The sequence below is a fragment of the Ammodytes marinus genome, assembly GCF_949987685.1.
Source record: "Ammodytes marinus genome assembly, chromosome: 6".
Taxonomy (NCBI): Eukaryota; Metazoa; Chordata; class Actinopteri; order Uranoscopiformes; family Ammodytidae; genus Ammodytes; species Ammodytes marinus.
In genome coordinates, this window is record NC_137235.1 from 12,009,430 (window position 1) to 12,035,480 (window position 26,051).

At 40.0% G+C, this 26,051-nt stretch overlaps 2 protein-coding genes across 2 annotated transcripts; both read left to right on the top strand.

Moving 5' to 3' along the window:
- The first annotated feature begins 54 nt into the window (after positions 1-54).
- mogs (mannosyl-oligosaccharide glucosidase) lies at positions 55-12,067 on the top strand. Its single transcript, XM_080030118.1, has 5 exons — positions 55-116; positions 4,615-4,978; positions 5,789-6,012; positions 6,178-6,371; positions 9,485-12,067. Exons 2-5 carry the CDS (start codon positions 4,627-4,629, stop codon positions 11,247-11,249), a joined length of 2,535 nt encoding a protein of 844 aa, XP_079886244.1. The 5' UTR covers positions 55-116; positions 4,615-4,626; the 3' UTR covers positions 11,250-12,067.
- A 9,984-nt stretch (positions 12,068-22,051) lies between these two features.
- On the top strand, positions 22,052-23,793 carry LOC307252561 (uncharacterized protein; the record flags this gene model as incomplete). The annotated part of the gene is made up of 2 exons (XM_080030261.1): positions 22,052-22,208; positions 22,466-23,793. The coding sequence occupies 2 exons, from the start codon at positions 22,052-22,054 to the stop codon at positions 23,791-23,793; spliced, it is 1,485 nt and encodes a 494-aa protein (XP_079886387.1).
- Positions 23,794-26,051: the final 2,258 nt, after the last annotated feature.

Here is a 26,051-nt window from a genome sequence, read left to right on the forward strand (position 1 = left end):
GGCACACGCTTCAGTAGCGGAGTACACGTCAGTGAAATCGAGTAGTAACCGTAACCAGGAAGTGGCTAATAAGCTAGCAACGGATAATGAGCGGCTGAGACTGCGAATTTTGACAGGTCGGTTACCTCAATGAATATTTAGCTTGAAATACGAGTTGGTCTCTGTATTTTATTGGCTTTTAATAATTGAGACACATTGTGTTGCAACAGCCGGTCGGTTTCGCTTATACTAACCCTAGCATTATGACAGTACTAGCGGGGAGCTTGCAGTCTGCAGGCATCGTAGCATTACCGGGGCGAGTTACCGACAGCATGTGTCCTGGTTTAAACAGGTGTCGGTGATTGCTACTAGAATTGGAGACACTTTGCATAGTTTAATTGATAAAATAGTCAGCTTTCCTGCCCTCATACATGGTGTATGAGGACTAACTAACACCTAGCTTTTTTTGTAGCATGAGATGACGTGAACAGGAGGCTCCTACTGGACTCTCTCACACTATTTATGAACAACAATGGCCAGGATATTCCTACAGATACTAATCTTAAAAGGCATTGTCTTAGTTAATTTAAAAACAAAGCCTTAATTGTTAGCCTACTAAAATGTCTAAAATGTTATTTACAAATGGCTCTCGAAATAACATCACACAGATCAGACAAACTGTTTTGCTTTAACTATAGAAACTCTGACAGTAGGCTATAGCCTACTAGTAATACTTGGAGGCTACTTACCGCTACTTTGGTTGATGCAAACTACTGACCTTTGTAAAAAAAAAAAAAAAAAAATCCACAACATTAGCTAAAACTAATGGTGGTGTCTAAATGTATACTGCAGTATATTCTACCTGCATCAAAATGTATGTATTTGGTGGGTTCTATTTAAAGCCACTGCGAGTAACTTTGTCCGTTGGCGGCCCCTTTGGACAAAAGCGGTAGTATTTTAAGACGCCCGCTGTCATAAAGCTGTTTTCTAGCCCGTGTGAGTGTCAAATGGTTAGGGCGCCGCGCAATATAGTGCATGTCCGTGTGTTGAAAGTGTGAGGGCACGGACTCTTTTCGGCTCCGTGACAGTGGTTAGTGACACCGCATCAACTAATGCCAGTCAGTGCCACACACAGTCACACACCTGATTGCAATGAGTTGATGCAGCAGTGTCACCTAATTACTCTCGCACTGCTGAAAGACTCCGTGTCCTCACAGAAAGAATGAACGAGACGGCAGTTAGTATGGATCACGATGAGGTAATGTGTTTATGTTGTTGTAAATAATGACTATTTCAGATGAATAATGGTAATCTGGGGCCTATTGCATAAAAGTGGAATAAAGATATCCAGGATGATTGATAGAGCCAGCCTTGACAAAGTCTAGCCTGGGCACTTTGGATCAGTCAGTTGCATAAACGCCAATCCAGGATCAAAAGGGCCTGCTTTGTCAAGCCAGGTGTAAGTAATTCTGTTAAGTGCCAGCCCACAGCTTTCAGAAGTAGACCCAGAGATCGAACACAGATTTACTGATGTAAAAATGGAAAAGACGGACCATTTTCCCACAATGCCTTGCTAGATTAAACCGTAAGTCAGGGGGCAGTTCATTTCATACAGGAGATGTATTCTCTGCTGACTGATCTTGATGTCCCTGAATTGTTTTATGATAAAATAGTTGACAGTTTCTAAAAAATTAAATATCATGGAAAGTCCATTCAAAAAGGGAAACTTTAATAGATTCATTACATAAAGTGAAATATGTCAGGCCTTTTTTTTTGGATGATTGATTGATCATGGTATAAAAAATCCAGTATCTCAAAATATTAGAATATTACATACAACCAATCAGAAAAAGGATTTATAATACAGAAATGTCGACCTTCTGAAAAGTATGTTTATTCTATATTAATTTCACTTCATGTGTAATGAATTTATAGAATATATTTAAGTTTCACTTTTTGAATTCAATTACAGAAAAAAGGAATTTTTCATTGATATTGAATTTTGTTTTAGATGCACCTCGATATAGTTATAAGTACAAAGTGAATTTATTTGACCCACATGCAACGTCATCTGCCATCGATAATCAATTGTATAAATATAGCCTGCAATATGAACAGACTATCACATACATTATTATAATGTATATCATTGCATCTTAATCTAATTATAATTAAGTTAATTATAAATGGTTCAGGTTAAATAAATAAAAAATAAGAACTATTTAACTAAATGACAATGCAGTCTTTTATGTGGTACCTTAAAACAGGCTAATGAAAATAAAGCAGTACACAGAAGATCATGGAATAACTGTTAAACACCTCGATTTCAGATTGGAGTGACAGCTGACTGAGCCAACCAGGCAACAGAATAAGTTTATCCTTTATGTTTAGCCTGGTCCCGTAAAGGATAAATCTCCATGGTAACTTATGTCCCTCCGCTTTTATGCAACCGGATCATGGCTAACGCAAGCCAGGATAACTGAAATATCCTAGGTTAATCCCTTTCCCTTATCTTAGTTTTATGCAACATGCCCCTGGTGATGGTGAAGCAAAGCTAACTACTGGTGGGAAAAATAATCGATTCTCCGATTAATCGCGATTCCCTCTCGAACAATTTTTTTTTACTAGTACTTCCTGTGCCATTACGCATGCACACCACACATGTGCAAGTTGTTTACAAACGTGGCTACAAAAGGGCTGAGAGCAGCAAACCCATGACCTGCACCGGCTTTATCTCTGTTTACGTTTTTGTATGAGAGCTGAATTCCAAGCCATACTTTTTGTACAATGTGTTGAAATGACACAAAATAACAGATAATAGAATAGAAATCCTATAGAAACATGATTTACAAGAGTAGAAATAAAATTAAACTGAATAGGTTTAGTTTTTACATACTTCCATATTGTGTTGAAAATGCAAGCTGCATTGATTATTGCACTGTTCATAGAAAGTCATATTTGTAAGAAATGCTTTTCTCTAAAACAATATTAGAGAAGGCAATTAATCTGTTGATTGTCTTTAATGATTATCACAAAAGTAGGAAGTGATTAGCAAACTCTGAGTAGCACACTCAGATGTGTATATAAATATATTTTTGAAAATCACAAATGGGTATGTACATAAAACCTTTGTTGCATTGAGATGCATTGAAAATCGATTTTGAATCGAATCGTTGACCTCTGAATCGGAATCGAATCGAATCGAATCGTGAGGTGCCAAGAGATTCCCACCCCTAGTTGCTGCGCCACACTGAAATCTGCGACAAATACGAATATGTGACCAATGACCATAGAGCCTGTACGCGCAAACCGAAAATCGGACTGCACTGATGGTCTCGTTTGCTGTTAAAGGTAATTTATGACCATCAGAGGAAACATGGGGCTGTTTTAAAGATATTTAAATGTTACTCGTAGATGCTTTAATAAAGTTAATCTGACTTTTCCCCCAGTGTTTTCCCTTATATGTTGCCTTAATATTTATCAGTAAATATTGAAGCACACTCTCTCTCTAGTATTGCCAAACAATTGAAAAGCATCACAAAATCTGCAGTCTCCAAAGAGTTAAATCAACGCATCCCTCTAACGGTTGAGAAACAATCCTAACATAATGAAGGGAGATTTATGGCAGGGCATGTTTATAAGACCGCATTAGTTTTTAACTTGGTGGATTAAATTAGCTGGCAACTGAGTGTATACGTTGCAAACTGAAAAGGTGAAAAACACGTAATACCTGTATGTCTACTACTGGGGTTTTAGTTGATTCTCTGCCATTTTGCTAGACTTGTGTAGCCTTTACCTGTACCAGAGATTTCCAATTTTATTTTGCTTATCACACAGCGTACAACATCACCCTAGATTAATAGACCCTTTATTTAGATGAGGAGTATTGCTTTATCAACAAAGAAAAGCAGTTCATCAAATCAAAAACAACATTCTCTCAGTTGTGAATTTCTTAGTTGCACAAAATGCAGTCTTACAACAATCTGCCACAAATACTTAATTCATGTTGGCTATAATATAGTTTTCAGTTTTTGGTAGAAGTGTTTTGATATAATTTACGCCTAATTTGGAAGCTTTAGTCCATGTTTGGGTTTTTAATGATATTCTAATCTATTCATGTGAATGAGTGAGGGTGGATTCAATATGATTTAACAGCTCTCGACTTACAAAATTATCGAAAAAATGTATTTGAAAAAACAAAAACTGAGTATTATAACCTCAAAAGAAAGAGAAAATGCATTGCCGGTCTGTTGCATTAATATCCAGTAAACTGGCAGCTAAATGTAAATTTTCAACTGAGCCGTGTAATTCAAATAACCAGTACTTAGTCAGAAGAAAATCTGGTAATGAAGCTTATAATAAAGTATTAAAGCTTTAAAAGCCTGTTTGCAGTTAATTCAATTGAAAGGATATGGAGTAAGTGAACTGAATTGCAGTGCGTACGCCTGGGATACCTAAGGTTAAATAATTATTAGATCCTTTACTGTAGTGACAAGATTGAAATTACTTGTAAGATTAAACTTTATGTTGCTGTACACTTCTGTAATGTGTTCCTCATTCATAGATGCATGCACAGAACAGGTGCACATTTAAAACATATCAAAATGTCTTCCTCCCTCCTCCACTTGTGTCCAGGATCAGAAGGGCATGATGGGCAGGCAGAGGAAGAGGGTGGTGACCGGTGAAGCTGCTCCCCCTCCAAGGAAAGATGAGAAGCCCTCTGCATTTCATCGCAAAGAGAAGAAACAGAAAGTTGATATCGGCAAAGTCTTCATCAACATCTCCATTGCCCTTTGTATATTCAGCCTGATCTGGTTCTTTTACGCGCTCTACATGCGCTCCAACCTGGCCAAACGGGTGGTGACGCTGCACCCGTCACCTCCAGTCCTGGATTCAAATAGCAGCAGTGCCAAGGTCTCACCAGAACGGTTCTGGGGCTCATACAGGCCTCAGGTTTACTTTGGCATGAAAACCAGGAGTCCCATGAGCATTGTGACAGGTAGGCTAACATGTTCACAGTCAATTTTATTACGGAACCGAAACAGTTGCTTTTTCATTAATATTTTATTATTGCAAAACACCAAATACACAACAGAGTTTGGGGAAATTGTATGTAAAATAATTAAATAAAATGTGTATTTTATTTGAACAGTGACTCAGTCAGTGTAACATAATATGGCTTCAATGATTTGGAGTGAGCTGGTATAAAATATGTAAAATAACCAAAATATCAAACAATATCTATTCACAGCATGAGCATTATGCTGATGTAACCACTACACAAAGTGTGCCTAAATAGACAGTTCTCAGTTTTGTAAACTCTCTTTACTCTCGAAATTACACTAAAATCATGTTGAAAGTCATTGAAGTACCACAATCTAAATTCTGTTTTTCTGGTGGCTTGCCCTTTAATATTTAATCGTTTGCTTTTACAAAATATTTACTCTGTTGTGCTAATCAAATCTTCAACGTTTAATTGCACTAGATGATGGTGGGAACCAGGCCCAGGCACTCGTCAAATTCAAGTGAAGTTTGGCCACAGTTCCTACGACTGTTTACCCTTTCAGCCAATTTGGATGACCAATATTGTTAATTAGTTGACAGCTCAAAGTGCACTACATTTTCCAGTATTGATTAACAACAGATAATTAAGCTCTGCGGTTTTCAAACCTCAGGTGACTGGAAATTTGGTGCATCTAGCCAGTGAGTTTTGGGACGCGCCTTTTATGTGAAACTGTCCACAAGTTATTTTCCAATCCATTGTGTTGTACAACCAAATATATTTACTTTGATTGTTATTTCTCATCAGGCATGATGTGGATGCGTCAGTTTTCTGACATGGACGTGAACCTGAGGCACACATGTGAGCAAGGGGATCGTTTGCAAGGCTATGGCTGGCTGATGCATGATGGGAAGACCTTTGGCGTCCAGGAAGTCCGAGATAACGATTTCACACTTACCACAGAGTTTGTAAAGAGGATGGGAGGGGATCATGGAGGGGACTGGACCTGGAGAATCACTGCCAAACAGCATGCGAGTACTGACTGTTTATAAAGTGTAGATGTGCAGCTTTCTCCGTACATAACCCAAATATATAATTTTGCATTCAAAACAGTTACCAAAGAATTGCAGTTATTTCTTATAAAAAAAGATGTATGTATATATATTCATAAACATATATTTGTTCTTACTCACCAGAGCTCTGCCCCTCAAGCGCCAGTCATTTCGCTGATGCTTTATGCAGCAGCAGACTCACAAGGCTCACTGGAGGCTCACGTTGAGGAGAGAAACCGTCTCGCTTCCATCACTGGTTTCTCAGAAGAGCTTGGAGCCTTTAAAATGACCTTCCGAAAGCCACTTACCGGGGAATTATCCAGTGCGAAATATGCAAGGTACAGAAGTGATTACAAGAGTGAATGGTAAATTCAGTAGCAGTTTAAAAAGAGAGCGGTCATGGAACAGGACAGTGGCCGTTTAAACTGCCTATTAGTAAAATAACTAGGCATAAAAATGTATTAGGATGTTAAAAATGTAATGAATCACCAAATATTTTATTCAACAAAAGCCCTTCCAAATTTCCCTGAACATTTCCAAGTCTATTTTACCACCTCCAATGTGTGGTTTTGAAGGATACTCAATAGTTATTTCATGTTGTAACGTAGTCTGACATTACTACATTACTACTAGGGTAAACGGAATATCTAACCGCTAGATGGCAGCAAAAGCAGGAGCTTCAGCCTTTGTTTAAAGCTCCCATATTGTGCAAATGCACTTTTCCCATGTTTTTGAACATGATTATGGGTCTACGGTGTGCCTACATACTGCCAAAGTATCAAAAAAAAAAGCTCTCTCCTTTTCTCACTCTCCCCTTTTCTGAAACCCTCCACCTCTCCACCCAATATACTCCAATCAGAATTCTCCCCGTTTCTGACGTCAAAAACTGGAAAGCCAGAAGCTTCCACTGTGCAGTCTATTTCTTATTGGTCCACGGCCCCGAGATCCTCTCGAAAAATATTCCTTCACCCCCATATTGTTTGCTTGTTGCTAAGCGACAAGATGCCTGTAGTACGGCAACACATGATGAATGTTGCATAATCCACTAATTTATCGGATAGGAAGCTACTTGTGGGTTTTTTTCAAACAGTGAAACTGAAAGAAATGTTTTTATTGGTATTTTTGCCTGACTGGTGTATAGCTATTTAGCTTTGGGACAAGCATTCAGCTTTTGCTCATAAAAACATAATTCTATTACCCACACCAGTCTGGAAATGCCTCGTTTTTAACAGGACAAAGGATTGGAACTTAATAGTGTGGAAGTCAACTTTGAAGATATTTTTTTCACTGATTTGTGTGGTATTTTTAGCCGGTAGCTTCCGAGCTAGCTTCGAGACAAGCAATCAGCTTTTGCTCATAAAAACATAATTCTATTACCCACACCAGTCTGGAAATGCCTCGTTTTTAACAGGACAAAGGATTGGAACTTAATAGTGTGGAAGTCAAATTTGAAGATATTTTTTTCACTGATTTTAGTGGTATTTTTAGTTTATTTTATCGTCTGAGTCTTATTTTTAGCGTTAGCGCCCATGTAGCTTCGGTTGTAGCACCAAGTTTTGCTCACAACACGCTGTTTATATTCCCCACAGCAGTCTGAAAATGACTCGTTTTTAACATGACAAACGATGGGAAGATATTCCTGTAGAAATCAAACTTTGAAGCTACTGTTTTCACTGGTTTTAATCATGTCAGGTCATGTCAAACTGTTCAAAGTATGGCTTAGCTCCGGCCGGGTAAACACTGTGTTCGCAGTCACGCAGTGTCTCTCTAGTTTTGCGAGAGCACGGCAGAGACGGTGGGAGAGCCCCATGGACATATAAAGAAAGCCCGGCAGAGAGGTGGGAAGGGCCAGCCAGATCGCACAAATATAGGTCATCCTGAGACCAGAGGACAATCAGGGTATAGAGGCTTGCTACAATAAATTATCTGAACGGGTTTTTCAGCAAACATCTAAAAAAATAAGTATTAGGGACTACTTAGACCATATAAAATTGACAGCAAAGTGCATAATATGTGAGATTTAACCACAGCAGCCTCATTTTTAATAACACAACGGATAGGAAGCTACTTGTGCTTTTTTTTCAGAGAGTGAAACTGAATTAAATGTTTTTATTGGTATTTTTGCCTGACTGGTGTATAGCTATTAGCTTTGGGACAAGCATTCAGCTTTTGCTCATAAAAACATATCTCTATTCCCCACACCAGTCTGTAAATGCCTAGTTTTTAACAGGACAAAGGATTGGAAGGTATACTGAAGAAGTCTGACTTTGAAGATAATATTTTCACTGATTTTAGTGGTATTGTTAGCAGCTAGCTCCCGAGCTATCTTCGCAGTAGCCACCATCTTTTGCAGCATTTTTATTGTGAACATGCCGTTTCCATTAGCGTGTGGCTGTCAGTGCATCTGTATAAACATAGTCTTTCATGTAGACAAGGATAGGTCATGTCAAACTGTTCAAAGTGCATTACTAGCACTAGACTTGGTTCTTCTCATGGGTAGGCTAAACCTAACTGTGCTAACAGGCTATACGTCATCATTGTTTACAAACAGACAGAGGGCGAGGCGTATCTGGCTTCGCTTCCGGACAGGGGGCGGGGGGAGCTCAAAGATTGTATATTTACGAGGGGAGCTGCAGCACTTATAAAAAAAATAGGCCATTGTGAGATTAGCTGAACATCAGCATAGTACAAGAAATTATCTGAAAGTTTTTTTCAGCAAACAATTGAAGAAAAACGTATTAGGGACCACTTGTTATTAGGGACCACTAAGACCATATAATATGGTGTATAATAGAACCGAAAAGTGTATAATATGGGAGCTTTAAGCAATTTCTTAATTAAAAAAAAAAACATTGAAAGAATTACATTTTGTAGGTGTTCTGATGTACATAACATCAGGATATGCAAAAAAGATTAAAGAAAAAACAAGAACCTTTCCGAAAGGTCTCTAGTATTTTTCTCGTTTAACCAGCGAAAGTGTTAATTCCCCTTCAGAAAGAACTGCAGTATTGTTTGTATTGAGTGGACAGGACTCTCTGCTAGCAACGCTCACAGGGAGAACCGATATTTCTATTTTCACGAGGGCCAGTGAGGACCAGCATAGCAAAATAGAAAGGTACAGTATGCACTGATAGAAATGCTAAAATCATGATGTATTGTAGGAAGATGGATAATGAAGTGTAAGTGGGAAAATGAAAGTTTGATTTTACCGTGACATGTTGCTTAATCTCTGAGTCACTAATACAATATGAGACTGTGGAGGGTTACACCAATGCTCAGCTTTCAGGTTATTACACGGTGTGCTCAGGCTTTACAAACATCGGTAGTGCACTTGAGATCCATTGTGTGTCAGTGACTGACAATAAACTACAATTTATGGTTTGTGTGACAGCTTTGAATTCATAGAGTAAAAAAGTGGCATTTGACAATATAGTTTCTTGTCTTTTTTCAGTTACAACTATCTTCAGACGGTCTCTCCTGGCCTGGAGAAGCTGACTGACATCGTGAAGCACAGTCTGAACCGCAGGTTTGTTTACAGCCCCCCTTCTGGTGAAAAGAGGCATTACATAGCAGTAGACGCCTACAAGCCCCCCCACCACCAAAACCAACAGAAACCCGCTGACACAAGAAAAGAGAGCGACTTTGTGGTTTACCAGGTGACCATCCAGACGCCCTTCCAGATGGAAGTTATGTTTGAGTCTGGCAGCTTCCACAACCGTCCCAACCAACTGGTGGGCTCCATCATGACCCAGGAGCTGGAGAAGAGGAAATCTGAATTTGATGCAAAGTTTGAGAATACTTTTGGGCTCGAGCGCAAAGGTTATAGTCAGGCCCATATTAAGTTTGCCAAGGCAGCGCTCAGCAACATGTTGGGTGGAGTGGGCTACTTCTACGGCAAGTCAGTGGTACAGTCGGTCTACAATGAATACCCACTTCTGTACCCTGAAGGAGCTTTATTCACTGCCGTCCCATCACGCTCTTTCTTTCCCAGAGGGTTCCTTTGGGACGAGGGCTTCCACCAGCTGCTGTTGAGCAAGTGGGATCCCCAAGTGACAAGGGAGGTCATTGGCCACTGGATAGATCTGATCAATATGGAGGGCTGGATCCCCCGGGAGCAGATCTTGGGAGACGAGGCTCGCAGTAAAGTTCCAGCCGAGTTTGTAGTTCAGCGTAACGAGAACGCCAACCCACCTACTCTTTTCTTAGCTCTTCAGGGACTTATTGAACAGCTCTCTGCAAGCAAGGCGGCATCTCAGCCAACCTTGCCTTTCCTCCGACGGCTGTTCCCTAAACTGAAAACCTGGTTTGAATGGTACAACACCACACAGACAGGGCCTCTACCAAACTCTTACCGCTGGCGTGGACGTGACAAGGACACCAATCTTTTCCTCAATCCCAAGACCTTGACTTCTGGGCTGGATGACTACCCTCGGGCCTCACACCCATCAGCAGACGAGCGCCATGTGGATCTACACTGCTGGATGACCCTGTCCTCGGGCATCATGGCAAATATAGCCCGACTTCTAGACGAGCCCCATGATGACTATGAGCTCACCCACCAAGTTCTCAGTGACAACAACCTGCTCAATGAGCTCCACTGGTCAGAACAACTTAGTGCATTCAGTGACTACGGCAACCACACCCAAGCTGTGTCCTTGCAGCAGGAGAAGGTGTACGTGCCTCCTGGTCAACCTCGTCATCAGTTCCCTGTGGCACGCCTTGTGCGCTCAGTCCGCCGAGCCCCTAAGCAGCAGTATGTCAATGCTTTGGGTTATGTTAGCTTGTTCCCTTTCTTACTACACATTCTTAAACCGGACTCACCCAAACTAGAACATATTTTCCGTGACATGAGAGACTCCGATAAGCTGTGGACACCCTATGGCCTGCGTTCCCTCTCCAAGGCCGATCCACTCTATATGAAGCGTAACACAGAACACGATGCCCCCTACTGGAGGGGACCGATATGGATTAACATCAACTACTTGGCAGTCAGAGCCCTGCACCACTACAGCAACACAGAAGGGCCATACCAAGAGAAGGCAGCTGCTCTTCATGAGGAACTCAGGACTAACATCATTAATAATGTTTATAGACAGTATGTTGAAACAGGGTATATCTGGGAACAGTACAATGACAGTACTGGCAGGGGCCAAGGAAGCCACCCCTTCACCGGCTGGTCAGCCTTGACAGTATTAATGATGGCTGAACAGTACTGATACTGTACATTTCATATCATCTTTTCTTAAGATATCTGCCTTCATTTATCAGAATACAATTCAAACAAAATGACTAGTTGTTAAGATACAGTAATATGACGTTGCTGGTTGAAGAAACTACTAAACATTGAAAAACTGTAATTGCAAGCCTGATCCATCTGAAGTACTGTATAGGCATTTGTGGTCACATTTCCCCCTTTAACCTTTAATTAAAATAACAGGTTTCACACAGGTGTTTTCTGAAGAGCAATTTCAAACAAGTGTAAGTGCAGCTACCATGTCTGTGTTGTACTGTATGTGGAGCCAAGCACTATGTAGTGCTTCAGTTATAGACTTAAGATGCATTTAGGAAACACTTGATCAAAGCATATGCCTCACCACTTCAGACACATGCAACTTCATTGCTTCAAACTGCAATTCTTTTCTTTTTATGGAAAATCAAGACAGGTAATTACAGTATTTTTTTAACAAGCAGGAAAACACTGGTCCATCTACTTGATGGAGGGTTCATGCTTTGACACTATATGTGAGCTTTCGTTTATGACCAGCTCAATAAGTGCATAAAGGATTCACTTGACAAATGAGGGCCATTATTCTTTATTCTGCCATTTCTCTTTAATCATTCTCCGTCTAAATGATTGCTCATTTTGATATAAAATGGTTTGATCACTCTTTAAAAAAAAATCTATACAGTCTTGCTCAAGATTTCTAAAATAGCAACCAGATTTTGTACACTCGTGGTTGGACTGGCAGGTAATTCAACTGTGACTGTGACATGGGTTTTGTTTTGTCAAAAACAATAAACGGTTTCAATATTTTCTTTTTGTCAAGCTGAAGTTATTTTTGGATATGTTGGTGTTTTACATTCATTGATGCAAGTCATTTAATATATGTTTTTAATCTTGTAGCTACAATCTTTCCTTCGAATGCAATCGACTTAGTATTACCATCTTCCACTGTCGTTACTTTTTAATTGGAGCTTGGATGTTATGGCTCACACCCAGACACTGGGCACTTGTAATTGGTGATTATTTTATTGCTACTCGTGAGTTGCTGTCGATAAAACAATCTGCAGTCTGCGAACATAATTCATAATTGTCTTTTATGTCATGTAAAACGGCTTTGACTGCTCTTGAATTCACATTTCCAACTGAATCACTAAGAATTAAATGCCACTGAGGCTCCATTATTCTGTATTTCTCAGTCTTTCCAATATATTACAATGATAATTACAATAATAATACATGAAAAATAAAATAAAAATACAAATAAGGTTACGAACCAAGAGTTTAATATTTAATTAAAGTACAATGGAGAGCCATGATATTTTAACTGCATAATCATTATAAAGCTTTAAAAGTAGGTGATATTGTAATATTACTAAATAGCAAAAATGTTCCAGCAATTTACGTAAACTGGCGTTTTGCATGTAAATGTACAATATTTTTGCTTCAGCTTTCTTTTTAAGAACTCCAGATTTGTTCAGTGCAAATGTCAGCAAACCTCTGTCAGTCAAAGCAGACAGTAGTTTCTCCACACCGGGACCATAAGTACAGCAGCCCTGTCCCCTCTCTTTTGTCAGATGACATATTTGGAGATGTCAATCTGCTTTTTGCATGGTTTCCATGGAGAGCGGTTGCTGTGATGGCTTGGTGATTAATTAGCTACAATCAAAAGACATGATGGAAATTATTTTACTTATAGACATATATGCTGGTATATATTCACACAACCAGGAATGAAGTGTCAATTTTCTTATCACGTTGACACGAAATATAAAATATTGGTACTGAGAGCACTGATGCCTATTCCCAGTTTGTGTGCATGACCATGGGTTCCAACCTCGAGACTTCTATAAATCCACTGAATGGGCTACATGTGCAGTTGTATAGTTGAAATCTTAGCATGGTGCATTAAGGTTGCATGGCTAAAAATAGTGCCGCGATCAGTTAGCAGAACAGCAGATAGGCTGTGAAGCCACAGATTGGTAGTTTCACCACATTTATTTGAAAGATGTCCCTCATTTTTTCTACTAATGTAAAGATACTGTACTGGACAAGCAACACGAATAAACACTATATCAGTGTTTCGAAAAGGGTTTTTGAATTAAAAATGTTTCTATCATTGTGAAACGTCAGTTGACTGGACCGTTGTGAGCTCTGATTAAAAAAATTAGCTTATGATGTATCAATGAGCAATGATTTTCCTTAGGCTGATTCGTAGGAGACACAAGCTCATTGTTTGACCCCTTGACCTGTTAACGCAAAGCATGGTACCAAGGGATTCGAACACAGATGAGCCATATCCTTTGCCTTTTGCTGTTTCTCTGAGAGGAAATGGATTCCACATCCCCTCAATGCAACTACAGTCGAAAATGCATTTATTTCTTTGAAGAGTGTGAACAATCTGTGTGACTAAAGCACTCAGTGCGCAATCCATCCCCCTCACCCAAGACCCTTTTTCACAGTGAGATGGGATAATAGCCAAACAGCATCAGAGCTAACTAATGTGACTGCATAATAAACAGATGAGTCAGGGAGTATTAATTTGCATATCATCCCCAACCTTATGAGAGCGTCTATATAGTGAACATATTTGTGATTGCCTACTACCAATGAATTGGCTCGGAGTGCATTCATGGAGTGAAATTCTGCAACCAAATGGCCGCTGCTTAGTGTTGAAATGGAATATTTATTTGTGATAGGAATCATTATACATCTGTGGACTATTTATAAAGTTGTCTCAAAGTTGCTGGAGGTACCCCTTTTGTAGAACTGACTGCTCCACTGAATGTAATTACTGAGAACTTATGCTAGAGGGAGCTAATTAATAAGGCATTTGTGAGTGGAAAAGAGTCTCCTGAATACAGCTTTGCTATAATTTTACATACAATGGAGAGCTACTTAGAATTAAAGCAGTATAAGATAACAAGTGGATAATTATGCTAATAGCTCAATTTGAATATAATATATGGTGGCAGGCTTTATTTCTAGATGATCACCGCTCATGCATTTCAGTGGCTCTCACACAGGTTGTCTGTGAGTATGCGGGCTTGTACTGTATGTTCATATCATTTCACTGGAGATGTCAGATGCTTTGTCCTGAGGCCGCATTATTGTGTGTGTGTGTGTGTGTGTGTGTGTGTGTGTGTGTGTGTGTGTGTGTGTGTGTGTGTGTGTGTGTGTGTGTGTGTGTGTGTGTGCAATCCTCTGACATAACTTCCAATACAAATACACAAGGCTCTTGATCAAACTGACTATGAACTGCTACTCCTTGTGACGTATACATTTTTTTCTCTCCTTGTGCATTTCTCAATCTGTCAATTTTCTTTAGCTCACTGCATGCTAATGTTGTTCGTAGGACTTCGAATTTGACATCATTGCCAATGCCCTCCAAGGACAGTCAGTGTATCAGTGTTTGTTTTTTACTGACATCAAAAACAGCAAGCTTTCCTCCCTCTATTCAAATCAGTGGTCATCAGCATTATCATCCACACTGGCCTAATTGCTGTTTATACTTGATGTCTCTTGAATAAAATACCCTTCAGGATCCAGCGTCTTTGCCCCCCAGCAGCTTGATGTTGAACAGCAAACTCGCCTCAGCCAACATAGGTCTATGTATGTTATGTAAGGCCCACTATAAATAGGTTCACCCGGGATCTTTTGTCTTTACCTGATTCGCTCTTAGCCCAACAGTTTTTATTTCTGGAGAGAGCTGTGGAAGCTAATGCAATGTAGAGCTGGCCGTTTCCATAGTTACTTTTGTTAGCTGCAAGCTCTTAACATTCTTCATCTGTTTCCTCACATGTCTGCTGTTAGCTATTTGTTTGAATTCGATTGCATTGCATGTCCCCGTAATGACTGAATGTGCATTAATAAAGTAGTGACAGAAACAATTATTTTTAATTATTATTAACATTCATATATTTTCATACCTGTTGTGGTGTCAATGGTGTAATGGTGCAACAAAAAGAAATCGGTGTGAATGCAGATGAGTCATTGACTAGAATATGTAAATGTACAGTATTCACTTTTGTTTGGTTAAAACTACATGCAAGTAGTGCCATGATGCATCATACCAATTGTGTGTAATGGTTGTTATTGAGTTTCGGTGTAACGGAATTGTTGTTGTATCTGGTGAAGCAAATAATATTTTTTTAGCATTTTTACACTTAATCTACTGTTACCTAATGAAAATGTTCTTTATTGAAAAATATTACATTCTTTTGAATTAGTTCCGCTGTTCTAGTGCATGGATTTCTCTTCAAAATGTCTCAGCTGTTAGGTAACAGCAGGTACAGTAGCTGGATCAGGCCCAAGAATTGGACTGTCAGAGTGCTGCAAGCACTGGATCCAGCAGAGAAGAGGGCAAGGTGGGGGCCAGTGCAATGTGTGTGTGGAGGAGTCTGGGGGCATGGTTAAAGAAACACTGGGGCATTCCGCAATCACGATTGGAGAGCTGAATATGATTCTTACCCATCCCTGTTGTAGAACCAAAGAGTACAGGCGGCTGGGGACCAAAGTGGGCGAGTGCGAAAGTATTTTTGGAACGCACGGGAAACCTGCCACACCAACAGCAGCAGCAGCATCGGGGCCTGGTACCGGGCTTCCCTAACCCACTCCCACTCTCAGAGGAAGAGCAGGGAGAGAGATGTTCCTTCAAAAGAAGAACCACGCTTCCGCCGCTTTTATTTTTCATTTTCTTTGTTCTATTTTTCTTTCAATTGCCCAGTGTTTGAATGATAAAGTAAAATATATAACTATACAGAGCCCAACATGACAGAGAAAGAGAGAGGGAGAGAAAATAACGAACTTGGCAGCTGAGGCGAGTATCTTGTATTTATAGAAAGTCGTGTTTCCGGCAGAGGTTTCTGTGGTTTTAGCACTCCCAATCCATTTTTGCGGTGTCTTACAGACCCTTTTGTATCCAGGTTTAGATTGAAGATGTTCCCTCATCTAGCGCCCTAGGGGGAGATTTGACTGTGAGACATGTCAAAATGTGATTTGGGGGAGGCAGATGGATTTCTACGGCTCTTGTGCAACCTTGGCTTTCGTAGGATTGCTCCAAAAAATCTGCTTTGCATCCACCAACTTAAAAAGGCATTAGTCAAAAGTACAACACAGCAATTGAGCCTGAATGTAAATGCATTTACTGTATGAAATATACATACTGTATATATGCATGCCATTACTATTTGGATGCAGGCAAAGATGTAGCCTACCATATTATTATTTTTAATCTCAGTTTGATTTGCATTTTTCTTGTATATCCAGCACAGTGTTTCCTGTATAACCTCTCCAGATCATGGTAGGTTTTAAGTGCTTTTTTGTTTAAAAAAGCAATGGCAGCCTCTGCATCTCAGTGGATTTCCTGGAAAGGATCAGGTTTCTCTATTATTTACTCTCAAACAGTGTGGGTTGCATATTTGGTTGACATAATGCCAGGACATTGAGACTTTGAGGAGTTATTGTGTATCAAATGAAATACTGTGTTTCATTTTGAATTAAGAATTGAGTATTGTACAAAATGACTAGTAATGTGCATGCGCCGGAAACACTTTCCTTCTTATTTTCCTGCGACCAAATTTAGCACTAGAAAGAGCAAAAAAACAGTGTGGTGTGGATTCTCCAATAAATATAGGATTTCCTTTACAAATCCATGGATGAACGAAAACTGGTTGGTGATTTTCAATAATAGTGTCAAAGTCCTCTAACCTGATTTGGCTTACACCAAAATGACAATTTGCTTTTTCAAACAAAAGCAGTAATCATATCAATAAGAATAACAACGATAACAGTTATATTACAGCATTACTGCTAAATGGCCTCTGCTCAGCCTCAGCTCTGGTCCGAGATTTCAGGTCATAGTTAGGGAGTCGAAAAAACTAACTTCTAAAACTGGCATGGACATAACCCCAATTACAGATAATGGGATCCATTGATGTGCCTTTTGATTCTTTCAATTGCTGGACTGCTGCACAGTTCTACAAAATCAAAAACAACATGCTACTGTATCAGAAGCAGAATGTAGAGTTTTGTTAAAGTCAATGCTTTTCTTTTTCTATTGTCGTTTGTGATGATATTTCATTAATGCTTAATGTAGCAAGAGACTACTGAGTTAGTCTATATCACTGGTTTAAACTACTTAAGTGTTGTCAAACAGGGTCTTTTCTCAAAGTAAGAGTAAGGCTAATGAAGAATAACATTTATGTTCGAAATAAGAAAATATAAAACAGACATTGCTGTCCACACCATCCTCGATCTTGCAGGCAGCGATCTCAGAGGGCAGTCACTCCTCACTGCCTCTTCAACTCTATCTGGTCTCCAGCTGCAAGCAAAACTCCCACACCCTGTCCAGGAGAGAACCTGTAAAATAATGTGGACGGTTGGTTACATATACAGTGTAAGGAAAGTGGTTTACCTTTCCTTTGGGCAAAAAGCTTTCCCTTAAGTTATGAAAGTAATAGCAGGAATCTCACACACAATCGTTAAAGCTGGAGAAATGTAATTAAAGGAGACTAAAAATTGTTTTGTTTGACAGTTTGTTTGAATGCATGTTTGTTGAATGCAACAATTGTTTGATGTATAACCATGCCATTCATTGTGCCCAGAGGATGAAGCATACTGACCTTGGTGATCTATGACTTTTCTCTTGTACCTATATTGACATTTTATATTGACAGAAATATCCTAACAACTGTTAGATGCATTGCTGTGACATTTTGTAGAGACATTCATGGTACCTGGTGAATCTAATGACTCTGGTGATCCTTTGACTTTTCCTACAGCACCACCAGGGCTAGTTTTCCACTTATGCCGTGAAATATCTCAACAGTTACTGGATGGACAGACACATGCTTTTATAGAGACATATTTTGGTTCCCAGATGATGGATACTATAAGACTTTTTCTGACTAAACATTTGAGGTTTTGAGTGACATATCTCAACACCTGCTGGATGGATTGCTATTGATCTACTCATAAATGAGCCCCTCTTGATAATCTGTTATTCCTTCTCCTGACACTTCTTTCAGTTTGTCCCAATTCTACTGGTAAATTGCCAAATACCAGCCAAACTAATGATATTCCCATTGGCCTCAGCTACAGTGTGTGTATGTTGCCAGCAAATGTTTGCTAACGTTCATATTGTGAACATGGTAATAAAATAATACCTGCTTAAAATCAGCATGTTAGCATCGTCATTGGGAGTATGCTAGCACGCTAATGTTAGCATTTAGCATAAAAGACAGCTATAGACTCATTATGCATTAAGGTGTAGGCCTATTGTATATGCATGAATTCATAATGGTGCATACATTAAGGTAATTAATTAAGTCAGAAGATAGATAGATAGATAGATAGATAGATAGATAGATAGATAGATAGATAGATAGACAGACAGACAGACAGACAGACAGACAGACAGACAGACAGATAGATAGATAGATAGATAGATAGATAGATAGATAGATAGATAGATAGATAGATGGACTGGCTAATTTGGAAAGACATACCTTAAATTGAGCCTCGTTCAGCACTTTATTATAAGCATGTTCCACCAGTAGTTTAATAGAATGCTCTATTCAGTGTAAGTGCCAAGACATCCTTCCATTAATGCTTTAATGTTTCATCTTCTTTCCATAGCAGGTAGGCTACTTTGAACCTCTTTTGAAGTCAATGTCCTTGTTAAAACATGGAAGAAACTTAGTGTTGCTTTCTTACTCAACCTATACCAATCCACTCTGTAAGAGACAGGAGCATTTACTTAACAGTGCTCAGAAGAGAGGGGAAAGAAACACAGGCTTTCATTTAACTTCCACAGATAAGGAGTTACCCCTGCGCTATAATGTCAGTAAGTGCTAACATTACTGAATCCATTACTTAGTCCCCATTCTGTGGCATTTTATGGAGGAGAGAGGTTAGCCACACTGCCGTTATCATAACAGCATACCGTGATCTGAACTCTGTGTGATCAGATTGGTTTTAATAGACTCTGGATTACTTGGAGGCTGTTCCTCAAAGCTAAACATCTATGTGCCTAGAATTAGAGTGCACAACTGAGGTGAAAGCGATTTGTTCAAGAGAATGTCAATGCATGAAAGAGCTTATATCATTCATGCAAGAGCTATTATCATTCGCTACCTTAAAAAAGATGCTGCAAGTCAGAGATCCTTTGATACATTTTCCACCGCTCAGTATTGAAGGAGATAACATAAACTTTGAGTCATCTAAGCAGGCTGTATACATAGTATGTCTAAGAATCTCTTTGCGTCTGTGCTGCAGTAGACACAATATATTTATTCCATAGTCCATAAGCTTTTTTATCTTCTGATAATTTTATCCATAACAAAGCCCACTTTCTGCTCTTTTGTCTCGTTTAAAAAAAGATTATTGGTAAAGTGATGTCTGTAGCTATGTGATGGTAGTGAGTTTTGCTATAGTTTTGGTCAAATATCGAATAGAGCGGTGGTTTCAAGTACTCTTGGTTGTGTACAGCCATGTGCACTTGTGACCCCTTGTAACAGGTTTCTGTCAACAGCCTCACAGCCTTGGGGTAAGACATGTTCAAACCTCAAAGTTCTTTATGTCATTGTTGGTCAAGCTGGTGCTAATGTGCATGGCTTTCTATAGGATCTAGGGTTCTTTTTAGTCTGTGAAACTGCAGCATATAGAGGTAGCAAAAAATGGAAGTAGAATCGTAATTCTACTTAGGTGCAGTGCTTGAGTAGATATACTTACTTTCCACATTGATCAATGTGTAGTGCCTTAATACTGGTATAAATGCAGGGTCATTGTGCATAATATGTCAAGAGGACCACTATGATTATGTTGAACACTAGGCTACATTATTTATTTATTTATTTTTGTAGTACGAAATGCACCACAGCCTTAATGTAAAATCATGCTGATGGTACAGGGACTTAAACAATTCCCTTAGTCCTCTGGCGGTGTGATTTGTTGATTTGCTGTCTATAATGCAATTCATATGAATAGGAAAATCGCGGCTCCCACTGAGTGTAACGAGGAAAGTTGTGCTGCTGGTTCATATGTGATTACATGGCTGAATGCAGCATCGTCGCTATCCATGGTCCTGAACCGGTGCCAGAGGTCTGCTGCAGACGGCAACGTCCTATAAAAGAGTATCGACTTTCTGTAATAGGAAGTGTGACCACGGAGTGCACCCAGCAACAGATGCGAAACGGGGAAAAAATGCTTTGGCGGTTGAAATGTCATGTGAACAGTTGGGTTCAACCACTGAACACCTCAGGGGTGTTATCGACTCCCTTCAATGCTTTTAAAGGCCAGGGGTTCACCTAGACTGGGATCGCTGTTATTCGCCATGTTGTTGCAAGGGACACACGAGAGCGAGGGAATTTGTTAAAGTGAATCCAAGCAGTGGAGATGTGCAGTTATAGCCTATTGCTAGAAATCATCTAAGCCATTGCATTTGTACATGTGCTTCGGTTAACTTAGCTGTTACTGGTTTTTGCATCGCGCAGATCAACAATGTCTGCAAACAGGTAGTTTTACCTGTCAGGCAAAAGATCAACCTATTTGAATCGTGTGTAGGCCTACTGCTATTACAGTTCTTATGTTGTGAGTCAAATGTTGCGATTTTGAACTTGAACTGTACTTTGGACGTTAGTATTACCTTTTCTTTTTCTGTTGTATTGTATTTCCCGAACAGTTTAATTTGCTTCAACTACAGACTTCAATATCTCTTTGAAAAATGTTCTGGAATGACTATAGCACTTTGTTTGCATTGCTTAAAAATAAATGATATACAATTTAAATGTGTCTTACATATATAGTGTAAATATATTAAGCTTATAGCCTAAGTGGATTAACATCTTGGGGAGCAATTTTTAGCTATTTGATTGATTTAATTAAAAAAATCCACATAATATCTATTAGCCATTATGTATGCACATTGTCTATCCTGAAATATAACTACAAGGTGGTTATGTTTGTCTTTAGTTTCAACCGAAAACCTCAATAAAGTTTTTTTTCTGATGTCCTTATTCCCACTCAAACTCTGTATACTCAAGACTCCCTCGTTATTACTCTCCCACACCTCTTGAATTGTCGGCTGCATCCCAAATACCACCGAAACCTGGAATATCCCTCCCGTAGGTGTTCAAGTCTGTCAAAGTGCACTGTCCACTTTTCAAAAATGCCTCATCTCTCATGCAATGAGAGGACGTTCAAAACGTTCAAAAATCAGGGGATGCTAGAGGTACCTACGCCTTTTGAGATACTTCACCGTCAAGGTGAGCTAAAGGCACCCAGAGATACGAGCTCGTTAAAAAAAAACGTTTATGGTCGGGGGAAAGGCCATAATCGAAACGTTTACCACAAAAACGCTGGTAGCCACTTGTTGCAACGTCAGACTCCATCTCTCCTGTATGGGAGGAGGGAGGATTAAAGGAGGAGGGGGTCGGGGGGGACTCCGTCACATCCTCTGTCCATATATGGGCATGAAGTTTACACGCAGCGGGGAATCCTCTCACTGGAGCTGATGAATGGGGAGGAGGGCCGAGAGAGCTGCCAAAGTGTATATAAGGAGCGAGAGGGGAAGTCGCTGATGTGAAATCCACAGCAAGCAAATACCTAGCGAGGAGCAGAGACGAAAAGGAATACCTTTAATTGTTTTTTACACCCTTTGACACTGACCACTTTGGATCATTTGTTGAAAATCATCAAAAGGGGGGTTGAAAGAAAACATTCATCTGCATATTTTGTTTTACATTTCCCCCCTGTTCCCTTTTACCCTGGGAGAGACGGACTTCTAAGTGCATCATTATGTTGAACAATATGGACATGAATTCGAAAGATTCATTTTACCCTCAGTTTGAGAATTGCAACAGTTCTTCCATGGGAATGGAAAACAGCGCGCGGAAAGACAACCAGGAGGTGTATGTCGATGCAGAACGGGGAGTACCTGCCCAGTTTGGCCACGGTGAGTTTGCATCTTTGCACAGTCGATCAAATGTGCATGCATGGGAATTTAAATGTGTTTAGAAAATGAGCACCACGGGGTATAGATAACTCTTCTCGTGCAGTCGTATACATGTATGTGTCTTGTAAAGCATCCCTGTGCCAAAATACGCATACATGTTTATGTAACACTTGGATTTCTTTCCTTGTTTAATTTGCACTGATGCTCCAATACACCAACCGGGATGACAAAGTTTCTCTCTCTTTCTAATTCAACAGAAGGAGCCCCAGCTACCCTCAAAACCGAAGCTTCCAACTCGGAATTTGCTTTCAATCCGTGCGAGTGCCCAAAAGATTCCTACACCCCCTCCTCGCTCGCCTACTCTGGCAGTTTCTATGTTGAGGCATCTCAGGGAGCGCCTTGCAGCACCGAAACACTCCTCAATATGATCACTGAGATCGTGGGCATATCTACACTGCCACTTTCAGAAGTGCAACAGAGCGGCAACAGTCGGGGGACTTATCCGTCACCCGCGCCGATGGACAGCAGCAATGGCCATTTTGGAGACCCGGGCGTCAAGAGGCCATCCTTCACTTGCACTGGATCTTCTCCCCCTCTGTACCCTCCAGACCAGACGTGCCCGAGGTATGCTGATGATCAGACCGGTGGCCAGGCCCAAGACCCGGCAACTTCCCAGCTGAGCTTCGGCTCCTCCCGAGCTCCAAACCAGAAGAAGGACGAACCAAAGTCAGAGGCCGCTTCATTCCCTGTCGTTGTCAAGAATGAGTTCGAAAGCAGCTGCTACGAGTGGGGGACTTTTAACAAGTCTGAGTGTTTGGAGACGACTTTCCAGACAGAAACCTTCCCGATGTCAAGCGATTTCCCTCCCGACCAGCAGATGGACGTTAAGGAACTTTTAGACACGTTTCCCCCCATATGTCCCAACTCAGAGATGGACTTTATTAAAGTGGAGGGGGGTATCAAACAGGAGCCGTGTTTCTCTGACACCTGTTCTCAGAGCTACTCCAGTCCCATGTACAACAATTACCTCCCTCCGATGGGCATCTCCTCTAACTTGAAACCCTTCCCTGAACTGCCACAGCAAACTAATCAGTGCGATTCCTTATACACATCACCAGCTTTACCGACCACCATAGACTCCATCCTGTACTCTTCCTTAATGCCAGATTCTTTTGCCCAAAGTTACACCACCCGTGCGACGAAACCCCCGAGGGCCAGAAAGAGCCCGGCCGCCTCTCACGGCCCACCAAAAGAGAAACCCTTTGCCTGCCCCATGGAGAGCTGCGACCGGCGCTTCTCCCGCTCGGATGAGCTCAACCGGCACATCCGCATCCACACGGGCCACAAACCTTTCCAGTGCCGCATCTGTTTGCGCAGTTTCAGCCGTAGTGACCACCTTACCACCCACACCAGGACTCACACCGGAGAGAAGCCGTTTTCCTGCGACGTCTGCGGCAAACGGTTCGCCCGGAGCGACGAGAGGAAACGACACGGACGTGTACACCTGAAACAGAAGGAGAAAATGGAATTAAAGCCACCGGTGACCAATGGCACATGGCCGTTTACCCTCCCCGAGGGAATTTGAAGACAGGGCTATTTGTTCAAACATACAATATTAGGATTTTCCGTCTTGGAAGATAAGCCAGGTGACAACAAGTCCGAGTTGGTTTGATTAATGCCGGACATATTAGGTTTTGCGAATATTTGAGTTTGAGGAGCAGAGAGGGAGAAAGAGGTCTGCTTCGGCCTTACTGCCTGTTGCTGATGCTGCTGACTTTATGCAAACATGCATAAGTTGTAAAAGTCGGTAAACTGATCAATAGTGACTTGTTGCTGTTACTGTCAGTAGAGCCAAACCTCTCCGCTGCGGCATCGCATGACTGCTGTTCAGCACCTCTTCATCTGGACAGCTCCAACCTCCATCGCCTCCCGGCCTGGATGGAATGCACTTACCGATTATTATCTCCATTTAAGATTCTTATTTTCTGCTTCTAGCATTCTTAGAGCAATGGTTTGGACTATGTTTTCTTGAAATGCATGTTTATGTCAGTGATTTTCTTTTCCTCTAACTGGAATATCAACCACTGTCAATGTAAACCACTCCACAGTGAGGGTTATTGACATGAATGTAGGCTAACATATTTATGGCTTTTACCATAAAGCAGTCCATCTTTGATTAGATTTAGTGTTTGTTTAACTTCTTATCATTTGGCTGTCAGTGTTTTTTTGTCATTGGTCTTTGTGTTGTGTTGCAATTGTTTGCATTATTACAATTGTGAAAAATATATCATAAATGGAAAATAAATATATTTGTATTACTGTACTTCTTTGTATTTTTATAGGTAACTGTATATTTGACATTTATCACATTTGAGCGTCATTTATCAAAGTGAAATGTATTCTAAATCATTAATAATGTCTGGGTTTTTCGAGGGCTATTGTTCAGTAACAATATTTTAAATGTTACAATTTGATATAAGAAAAATGTTCGCACTTCATCCCATTGTTGGTATGATAAGAGTTATTTCATATAGGACTGCTGATCTAGATTTAAATATGACCAGTATGTTAACTAGTTGTGGTACAGCTTTTGAACAACGATGATTTTGCAGTATTTACAGAAGTATGTTTGATCAAGCTAGAGATGACTAGCAAATCATATAAACATTGCTTATGAGTAATCAGGTAGCACACATTGCTGCAAGTTTCTGTCAACTTCACCTTGGTGATGAAAGGATTTTCAAACTGTGTATCTTTTGCTGGAGGTACTGTTTTCTGAAATGCTCACTTTTGCATAAAAAAACGGACAAAAACAAAACAACAATAGAAATATTGAGAGTTTGGTGAGATTGTCACCAACAGGGTACTGCAAAAACGTAAATAAACTCGCCTTAAGTTATATTAACTGTTCAAGTAAAGATTTTGTACATACACAGTTTCTACTATACTTTAAATTAATATTGATGTTGTTATTTTTATGAAAAGTTTATGAATGAAATAAACATTTTCTTGAAGCAGCAAGTTTGTTGTCTATTGCTTAGATTGATCAAAATGACTAATTTGCCTTTCTCACTTTACCTAGTGTGTTTCATTCATTCTTGACTCCCCCCCCTCCATCAGAGCACTCAGATAGTTAACATTATAACACAGTACAGTGGCACCACACTGTAGCCCTAACATTATACATGACAGTTCTGCCCTGTGACTCACCAGGCATTTGACTCAAACACATTAAAGTGAATACACTATTACTCAGTGATGACATTCTGAATCCCCTTAACTTCAAAGATTGCTTTTCTCATAGTGTTAATGTAGAGATGTAGAGAACACCATGGCTCCTGTGGTGTTCTCTACAGGAAACCTGTTAAACAGGACATTTTTACGCCCTTTTTATGCCCTCAGTTCATTCATTCCTTTATTCATTCACTCATCCATTTAGCAAGAAACAGATATTCATTTTAATTTGTTTTTCCTCCCAAAAAATGATGCTACTGAAATCTCCTCTTAATAAAACTGCTTCTGCATTCCTGCTGTTAGCGGTGAAAACCATGATACCTCTCTACAAGAATTTAAAAACAATAATAATAATAAAAAACAGTAGTGTAAGCCGTTGTGTCCTTTTGTGATAATAAAGTCACAAATGCAAATTTATTTTAATTTGTAGTGATCAAATTCCCTAACCTTTCAGCATGGCAAAAGTTATGTTTAATATACAGTATGTGTATGTGTCAGACTGTAATGGTAGATAGAACATGCATGTGCCTGTGACGCAGTGGGCTGGCAGAACACTACTGTGTTTGCTCACGGCAGTGCGTAAATGCCTTCGTTGTCTGGAGCTGACAA

Bases quoted from the DNA above. Each gene is read 5' to 3' on its own strand.
- mogs (XM_080030118.1), top strand. From the start codon at position 4,627: ATGATGGGCAGGCAGAGGAAGAGGGTGGTGACCGGTGAAGCTGCTCCC. The intron at 4,979-5,788 runs GTAGGCTAACAT...ATTTCTCATCAG, and splicing joins TCCCATGAGCATTGTGACAG to GCATGATGTGGATGCGTCAG. The intron at 6,372-9,484 runs GTACAGAAGTGA...GTCTTTTTTCAG, and splicing joins TCCAGTGCGAAATATGCAAG to TTACAACTATCTTCAGACGG.